The sequence below is a fragment of the Mustelus asterias genome, chromosome 3, assembly GCF_964213995.1.
Source record: "Mustelus asterias chromosome 3, sMusAst1.hap1.1, whole genome shotgun sequence".
NCBI classification, from domain to species: domain Eukaryota; kingdom Metazoa; phylum Chordata; class Chondrichthyes; order Carcharhiniformes; family Triakidae; genus Mustelus; species Mustelus asterias.
Window position 1 is genome coordinate 131115324 of NC_135803.1, and position 10257 is coordinate 131125580.

Sequence of the window (10257 nt, forward strand, 5' to 3'; positions counted from 1 at the left end):
CTCTGGTTTGTTGGAAATTAAAAATATGCCTACTTAATTTAAATACAATTAGCTTGAAATAGTTACAGAGTTAAATTAATGCTGTAAGTTTCATTTCACTGGAAACAAAACTACTAAAAGAAGGCATTTTAGTGAATCATCTAGCTGTTCAATAATCTGCAAAAAAAGTAGAATAGCTACACTGGGTGACCAACCTTATAAACAACTCTGAGCATAAACAACTGATTACAGGCAAATAACAAAGAGGCTACTGAATGCATATGACTGGAGGTGGGATGTTTCAAGGGAGCTATGAAATTGTTCATCGGGAACAGCACAGAAAGAGATATGAGAAGATGCTGTAAGGGTATAAGTACTTGCAACAGCTATCGAGGCATGGAGGTGAAAAGCAACAAAAGGGCTGTCTCATCTCCTGCTTTGAATAAAGAACTTGGCATATGATTGTATACCTTGTATTACAGGGAAATTTATATAGGACAAAATATTTTGCCAATATTGAATCTTAGGAATAAGGGGATAAATGAAAAGTTTTTGAAAAGTTCCAGTTGTAGTTAAATGCTCTTTTTTGTCTTGATTGATTGATTCAGCAGGTTTGATACCAACAGGTTATAGCTGTGAAAATTTCCTGTGGTCAGTATTTCTGGAAAATCTTTTCACAAGTGAGCTGCTAAGAGAAGATTCTATAAACTCTTTTCAGCTGTTCCTTGCAGGGATTTTTCTTTTCTTCTCAACCTCCACTCTCAGAACATGAGGATTTTTTGCCCATTTTCTACTGGAAGAATTTGGAAAAAAAGTTACTTTTAAACATGAACAAAACAGAAAACACTCCAGATACTGGAAATCTGAAACAGGAATCATCGGAAATATTCAGCAGGTCAGGTAGCATCTGTGGAGGACTCTTCAACTGAGTGCATCAGCACTACAGATACCTGGAGCAGCCTAGTCCTGTATCCTGTCACCAATATAAGGAAGCATTGAAGTGTAGTGGTTAGAAAAATTATATGAGCTATCATCAGAAAAGAGAACAGCATCATGGAGGAAGATTCTAATTACAATACATTTCCTGAGACCTGGAATTAAGTGTCCACTGATCAGCAGAAAGATAGACTTGAATGTGCCAGCTAGATCCTGCAAATCCTGAGAGAAAGTGCCCAACACTCTCTTCAAACAGTTCTAGGAGGCTAGTGGTCAAAGCATTAAATTTTAATGCATGGTCAGGCGGTTTTTATCAAGGTGCTGGATATTAATGTCCATGGTGCTATGGCTTACTACAGGTTGGAAACTTTGGGCAGAATTTTATAATCCTTCACTGCTGATTTGAAGGTCGGAGGCTCATAAAATGCAATGCATGGCCTATCTGCCACCTACCCCCGACCTGTCTCCCATTTTGCATGGAGATGGTGGAGGCATCAGGCAGCTCACCCAACCTTGGGCCTATTGAGGTCCTTAAGTGGTCAGTTAATGGCCATTTAAGTACCTCACTCTGCCCCACAATTATTTTATCCACAAGAGGAAGAGACCCGTGTCAAGCAGGGAGCCTGACAGTTTTAATTATGTGAACTGGTGTTGGGCAAGGGATTTACCTCCTTTGTAGTCACAACAATGGCCACTGCTTGAACCTGGAGCTGCTGGGGCTACACAGTTGTTGGCCTTATTCCACATGTGATTGTACAGCTGTCACTCTGAGATGGGACTTCTTCCCTAGATTGGAACAGAAGTCTTGTCCTTAGCCAATTAATGGCTCACCGAAGGTTAAATGGTTGCGGAGGAGCAGGTATCAGTGGGGATGCATTCCCCATCGACTCTTTGGGTAAAGGGCAGGAAACCCTGCCATCCAAAAAATCCTGTCCATCATGTCAAATCATTCTACGATATTAGCACTGAGAATGACAAGGGATTTTGCCATGACCCCTCACATCTGTTTCAAGTCCTCCGAGATAATCCTCATTGAGTCCATGGGAGTATGATGCTCACCCAGCATCCTTCTTTTTGGAGCAGGACCCCAGAGATCTGAGTCTGCAGGCTCAAGAGACAAAGACTGATTTCTACAATGTCTCTGCTTCACCATGATCAGATCCTAGCTTCCAACTCTGAACAGCTCCTATTTCCTGATCCATAAATATTGACTTCTCTTCTTCTAACCCTTTTTGGCATCCTGGTCATACATATTGCCTGTTTATTCTGACACAACCACCATTCTTTAAGCAGGTTTTATAGCCTGATGCTGCATCGGGTTCCAATTCTTCTCCAGCTATTTCATAATTTCCCCCCAAAAGTGGTCAACATTTGGGACCTAACAACCTCCTCCATTTCAATGTTCTGACTCCCCTGAGTAGATGATAGGGATGATGCAGGCTGGATTCAGATAGTTAATGCAACTTTTTATATTCAAATTAGTTCACCGCACACATAAGCACAGTCAACATGAGGCAGAAATTCCACCCACAACGCTTCAAGCAGTGCAATAGCGTCATGGAAGTGTCATGCTCATTAAATACTAAATATACAATTTATATTCATTATCCACAGTTACTCAGTGATTTCGCATTTTTTGCTGTTTATATATTTTAAGCCTTTATTTAATGAATGTTGTTCCTGCGATTCGTGTATTGCTATTATAATACTGCTGGCTATTTTTGTAGGTTTTCTGTTTTCATTTTTCATCTTTATTTTTCTCTTTTTCCCACTTTCTTTTAAAAGAAATGAGAGAAGACTGCTCAGCCCAGTGTATAATATAGGAAATATATATGACTGGTTTCAACGAAGGTATCTTTAACATTATGTATCATGCTCTTGGGATATTAGTGGTTCCCTTAGCTATGGACAGACTTTTGGGATTTTACGGCTTCACTCATCCCAAAACCATAAAATCCCGCCCGAGGTCAACAGACCTTTCCATTGTCCGCCCCTCTCCCGCTCCAATTCCCGGCGGTAAAATTCCAGCCTTACTGCCAATTCCACTACACACAGTCGTTTGCAGTCATTCTCAGTGCCAGAAGGAAAATTCAGATGTGATCACATTTAGGAAAAATTGCAGAAAGCTGCAGCTAGGCACCTTCACAGAAAAAGAGATAAGCAGATTATTTTTGGAAGGATGTGATAGTTCTAATTCATTTGCAATTACACTGAAAATGGCATATTAGCGGTTTTCTGTAGACAAGCAAGAGTTTCCATGGCAATATTTTTGATACATTTTGTGCATCTAGTTCAGAGCTGCTAATGATCGATTAACTCTCATACTCTCAACAAATTTTACAACCCGGCTGAAATAACCAAATGCTGAGTTCAACCTCAATATCTTTCAGATTTTTAAAGAATCCAATCAATGAACAACATTTATTGCAACAGAGAGTCATAACTTAATCAATGCGTCATTAACATAGGTAAAATATGAACAGAAAGATACACAGTTTCCTGCAGAATTTCATTTTAGACTGAATGGAACATCTAGTTTAACAGTAACACATGGGCAAGGAAATCTATGCATGAAATGTATTACATCTATAAGCTGACCTATATATGCACTGAACCACATTGATGCAAGCGCCCTTTGTAAATAACTTTACTCCTAACAATTTTCCATATTTTCAATATTCTATATTTCTTTACCGTCATTTTTGCATTATGCTCCTTGGTGTTTAATCTGTTCTGTGAAAATATTTTCTAGATTTCACAAGGCCTTGGGGCGGCACGGTAGCACAGTGGTTAGCACTGCTGCTTCACAGCTCCAGGGATCTGGGTTCGATTCCCGGCTTGGGTCACTGTCTGTGTGGAGTTTGCACATTCTCCTTGTGTCTGCGTGGGTTTCCTCCGGGTGCTCCGGTTTCCTCCCACAGTCCAAAGCTGTGCGGGTTAGGTTGATTGGCCAGGCTATAAATTGCCCCTTAATGACCTGAGATGCGTAGGTTAGAGGGATTAGCGGGTAAATATGTAGGGATATGGGGGTAGGGCCTGGGTGGGATTGTGGTCGGTGCAGACTCGATGGGCCGAATGGCCTCCTTCAGCACTGTAGGGTTTCTATGATTTCTATGAAAACTGATGACTGTTTTTTTAAATTTATTGGACAATTTCACTCGCTTAGAAAAGCTAACAACAGTCATCACACAAGCTGCAACAAAGCTATCACAACTAGCATTCAACAGTTATTCAGATTCCTTTGTTTGAAGTTTTATAGCAACATCAAAATAAATTTTAGCTTCACACGGTTGTAATTTGAACAGATGTAGCACTTTTCACACTGTCAGGATATCCCACAGCACTTCATAGTCAATAAGCCAAAAATGGCACCAGTCCAAGGCCAAGGATCAATGTGTTACGGGATAAAATTAACTAGTTTATGACGTGAAACCCAATGAGCTAGCATCAAAACTCACACGCTACCTCCATCCCTAATTTATTTTCAATATAAGTTGTTTTTCTGATTTACTCTGTGATGTCCTAGATATTTTATGTTTTGTGATTCTTTTTCTATATCCATCAATTTGCATTGCTGTTTTTTTTTGTTAATTGCTCATTTTCATTCATTAAGCTGTTACAATCTGTTTGGATTAGTCTCTATTATTTTTGCTTTTATCTAGTTATACTGTCTCAAATCCGTTACTCTTGCTGCATGCTGGCACAGACAGATGAGCCAAATGGCCTACTTCTATACTGAATGATTCCATGTATACTTGATGTTCACTGCTGTAAAATGAAACCTGCTTCACTATTAAACATTGAGGTTGCAAATTTTGGTTTTTTAGCACCTTTTTTTTGTGTTATCAGTGTCATTTTGGCTCCCAGATGCCACGACCATGATGCTCATGCACACTTATGTTGTGAGCCATCCTGGATGCCATTTTGGTGAGGGTGGAAACATTTACACTGACAGCATCTGCTGGAAGTATGCAGAGAAGATAGGTTGTGATGTCAATCTACCTAAAAAAAACCCCAGCAATCATATTTAATGGGATCATCAACTTCTTTGAGATTAGTTGTGTCCATTTGATGTGTGACCATATGCTGCATATCATGCAGGTCAATGCCCACTTTCCTGGCAATAGACATGATGCCTTAATTCTGTCTGTTTTGCCACCCAAATGTGAGCCATCATGACAAACCAGAAGGTGGTTACTGGGCAATGAGATCTACCTTTTTACTGCATGACTTAGGTGCGCAACCCACACACATATCGGCAATATGTATGCAATAAAAGTCATGCTGCCATACAAAAAGTGATAGAACAGACCAGTGACTACTAAGGTAATGCCTCCTCTGCCTGGATGGTTCTGAAGGAGCTCTGTAATACTTGATAGATCAAGGTGGCGATCTTCCGAAAAAAAAGTCCAGGACGGGAGTGAAAACGGGAGAGTTTCTGATCTGTTTTTTGGGCAAGTTCAAATCTGCTACATTATGCACATGGACAAAATAAACCTCAAAATTGGTTTCTCACCTATAGGTGAGGCGGTGGGGCTTAAGTTGCCCGAACGCTGGCTAAGACAGCAGAGGGCGTAATTGCACATGTGCAGTCTCTAGCAGCAGAGGCTTGTCACTCAGTTTCTGCCCCTCTTAGCCAGCTGCTGCGGGGCCCTGCGGCCCGGTAGGGACAAAATCCCCTTTCCCCTGACCTCTCCCGGAGGTCTCAATGGCCTTCAGTTCTACTGGCAAGGCCATCACAGCTGAACCCTGTTCCTGGAGACCATTTGTGATTTTCGCCAGACAGAATCTCTCCGAGCAAGGCCACAGTGGCAAGTGAGCGCAGACGATAATGTCCCAGGCTCATTAATTCAATTCAAAATACATTTAAATATAATTTAAATAAATTATTCAGCCTCGCGCTGAAAATGAGTACAAAGCTGATTGCGCCGGATAGCCAGTGCCAGTAAGATCGCGAGGGGTGAGAAATCGAGCGTGAAGCTGATTTCTCGGCTCTTGCGCAATCTTACTGGCTCACCCCACCCATCGGCCAGCTGGCACAACAGTAAGATTGCTCCTCCATGTGTCAAGAATCGTGGTAGTCCACTACATGCTGGACTTGCTATTTTGAGGACACCGTCCTTGTCACCAGTTACATAGTGACTTGCTGAGGAGTAGCATGAGGAAGAAGAGGAGAAAAATTAAGAAAAGGAAGAAAAAACTGGGAGGAGGAAACCAACACAGCCCTTTCGTGCTGGCTTTCTAATTGCTGTACCTAACTGCATTACCAGTAAATGCAAACCTGATTCTCCAATCACCAACAGCCATACACCTCGGGCGAGGTTTTCTTGACTCCATGGAGACGAAGTTGGAAGGGGAATGTAAAAATGGTGTAGGGGTTAGAGACAGCGGGACAGCTCCTTGACGCATTCTATCAACTAGGAAATTTTCTCAGGGACGGTGGGGATCCGCATCGGCGGGGAGGTGGGGGGGCACACCTTAAGTTGATCAAAGCCCAAATAAGGGCCGATTTTGTGGTCAGCTCATTGGATGCAACCGACACAGGCAGACTGACGAACCATTGGACAGAGGTTACATGCCCCAATGAGGGCATAGCTGGAAGGAAAAGGCTCACCTCTGGCCCAAATGATTCTCGCAGAAGAGTTTATCTCTGTTTCAGGAATTTACTGGCTTTGACCTTTATCACTTCATTAATGTCTCTGAAAGCACTCCACACCCTGGCATCGTTACAGCCCCTGACGTGCCTCAGCGGCGTCCAGCATTTATAGTGGAACCACCATGGCTCCAGAGCTCCCAGCCTCTGACTGGATCGACAGCACACAGAGCCCATCCACCTCCCCATATATGATGGCAAATGCAGAGGTGGCCAATTAGGAGGTTGTTTCTAGGAGACATTAAAATCAAGCTCTGAACTCCTCTGTTTCTGACCACCATAACACCCACTTAGCCACAATGCAAAATACTAACCACCATAAAATCAACATTCAAAATCAACTTTATAAATAAAACCATGCCTTGCCATGTCAACTAACTATCCTTGTGCATCCCTTACTGCTTGTCCGCTGTGTGCTTTAACTTATCCAAGTAATCCTACACAGTGCCAAGAAGCACTGGTGGCATGGCTGGTGAAAGACTGCTGACTTAAACTTGGGGAGATAGCAGCTGGTCTTGCAGGACAACTAATAGCAGATCTGGTCCTTGAAGGCCCAGATAGAGACTGTGCCATCACAGGCAACAGCAAGCTGGGCTGGCTGGCTAGCAGGCAGGCCATAACAGTGCAGTTAATGGGCATGCATACAGAAATAATTGGTGCATCATCAGGCCTGCCACAAAGCTGTCATGTATGGATGAATCTGGCACCAACTTTGCACACGGTTTTGCAGAGTTTGGAAGCCATCCTTCCCAATGTGGAATAACATTGACGGAGAGGCAGGGGTGGGAAGAGAGATGACAGTAGGTTCATGTTCTACAGAGCCACTGTCACTAAAATATATTTCTCATTGATGTAGCAACAACACCATGAAGGAAAGTAACCAACAACAGAATATTCAAATTATGTAAGTAGATTATGTGGTTTCTATGGTAATAAGCCACCCACCTTGAATTTCATAACCTCCTGAATTTCAATGCAGATCATTTAAATAACCTCCAAAGAAGTTATAATGTTTAGTTGCATTATATGGCATTAAAAGTTACACTTACCCCACGATTACAATTACGAAGTCCATCAAGTTCCATCCATTTCTTACATAAGCATTGGGATGTAACAGCAGTCCATATGCTATAATCTTCAAAAATGTTTCAATTGTAAAAATTATAAGGAAGGCATATTCCACTGTTTCCTGAAAGACACAAGAAAAAAATCCGATGAGTATGTCACAAAGCCAGTGACAAAAGCAACATATAAAAGACAAATTTTAAAATTAAATTTAAACACCTTCAAAGTTTTAACAATGAATTACAAATTTAGAGATTTCCTGTTTTTTATATTTTCACAACGCAAAATTCACTTATATTTGAGCTGCAACTTTCAACAGTGCACTACATGTTTTTGTTTGTTCCCAAACACACAAAGCAAGAAGAAAACATGTAGCCCAGAATTACGGTGTCAGCAATCGAGCTGTAATACCAAGCATTTTGAATATTTTGTGCAGGCAAACAAAATATCTGAATATATTATGCTGCCCACTTTCCTGAACGTGATGGAGAGAAAATCTTTTAATCTCCTCCATAATTTAGTACAACCGACAAACCTAACACTAAAACATACAAACAGATTGTGGACATTCTACAAGCACATTTTTCACCGAAACCCTTGGTGATTGCAGAACGCTTTAGATTCCATAAAAGAAACTAAGAGAAGGGGGAATTAATCACGCAATTTGTAGCAGTGCTTAAAAGACTTGCAAAATATTGTGTTTGGAGATGTGCTCAATGACACTATTCAGGACAGATTCATTTGTGGTCTACGCAGTAAAGTGACACAAAAATGTCTGTTAACTGAGAGCAATCTTACTCTGCAGAAGGCCATTGAAATCACTGTTTCTAAGCAACCGGCTGCAAAGGAATCGATGCCCAAAACTGCCAAGACTCGTACATGCTGCCTGTGTGCAAAGTCAGGACATTCTGCTGTTGAATGCTGGTATAAAGACATGGAATGTCGAAGCTGTGGAAAAAACACGACACAGAGCATGCCTACAGAAAGCAAAAACAGGCTATGAATAAAAATAAGAAACATGAGCAAAGTATGGCAGCACTTAAACAAAGTAAAAGGAGAAATGTCCATGCTATATAACAGGATTGAAAAGAGCAAAGAGACTCACAGTCATAAGAAAAGTTATCACTAAATGTTCTAGTCGTCACTGGTACTACACACAAATATTGGGTCACTCCATTGCTGGATGGACAGCAAGTAAAGATGGAAGTTGACACTGGGGTAGCAGTCTCACTGGTGCCAGAGACTATTTACAGTGAGAAACTCCAACGCATTCCCTTAAAATTATCAATGATAGTGCTGAAGACATACACGAATGAAGTGGTTCCTCTGAAGAGTCACATTGAAATGGCTATGCAACTAAATGGGCAAACAGCAGGTATGTCGCTACACATAGTGAAGGAAACTATCCAGCTTTGATGGGTCATACATGGCTGGAGAAGATTCGCCTGAACTGGGCTGAAGTCAACATGATGACCAATGGAGAATCAGGCCTCACGAAAATTTTAAAGAATCATACTGTTATTTTTGATGGAGAATTATGGAACATGAAAGGCTCTTGCATGTTAGAATATTAACAAGTTCTGGGATTGTGAATTACTATGGAAGATTTGTCCCAAACTTAACAATTAAACAGGGCCTTGGTGAGGCTACACCAAGAGTACTGTGTGCAGTTTTGGTCTCCTTTTCTGAGGAAAGATGTTCTTGCTCTCGAGGGAGTGCAGCGAAGGTCTATCAGGGTGATTCCGGGGATGGTGGGACTGATGTATAAGGAAAGATTGACTAGGTTAAGATTGTTTTTGCTGGAGTTCAGACGAATGAGGGGGGATCTCAGAAAGACTTATTAAATTCCAACAGGACTAGACAGGGTAGATGCAAGGAAAGTATTCCCGATGGTGGGAGAGTTCAGAACCAGGAGTTACAGTATGAGGATTCAGGGTGGGCCATTTAGAACATAGAACATAGAGCATTACAGCGCAGTATAGGCCCTTCGGCCCTCGATGTTGCGCTTACCTGTGAAACCAATCTAAAGCCCATCTAACCTATACTATTCCAATATCATCCATATGTTTATCCAATGACCATTTAAATGCCCTTAATGTTGGCGAGCCTACTACTGCTGCGGGCAGGGCATTCCATGCCCTGACTACTCTCTGAGTGAAGAACCTACCTCTGGCATCTGTCCTATATCTATCACCCCTCAATTTAAAGCTATGTCCCCTCGTGCTGGCCATCACCATCCGAGGAAAAAGGCTCTCACTGTCCACCCTATCTAATCCTCTGATCATCCTGTATGCCTCTATTAAGTCACCTCTTAACCTTCTTCTCTCTAACGAAAACAGCCTCAGGTCCCTCAGCCTTTCCTCATAAGACCTTCCCACCATACCAGGCAACATCCTGGTAAATCTCCTCTGCACCCTTTCCAAAGCTTCCACATCCTTCCTATAATGCGGCGACCAGAACTGTACACAATACTCCAAGTGCGGCCACACCAGAGTTTTGTACAGCTGCAACATGACCTCATGGCTCCGAAACTCAATCCCTCTACCAATAAAAGCTAACACACCGTATGCCTTCTTAACAACCCTATCAACCTGGGTGCCAACTTTCAGGGATCTATGCACATG

The 10257-nt window shown here is 41.8% G+C and overlaps 1 protein-coding gene across 1 annotated transcript in view; it reads right to left on the minus strand.

The window, feature by feature from the left end:
* The window catches only part of cacna1db (calcium channel, voltage-dependent, L type, alpha 1D subunit, b), a 335919-nt gene extending 328168 nt beyond the window's left edge, over positions 1-7751 (minus strand). Inside the window, exon 1 of the mRNA XM_078209623.1 lies at positions 7618-7751. Coding sequence (XP_078065749.1) covers positions 7618-7643 — 26 coding nt within the window. The 5' untranslated portion in view covers positions 7644-7751. The remainder of the gene's footprint in view (positions 1-7617) is intronic.
* Between the last annotated feature and the right edge of the window lie 2506 nt (positions 7752-10257).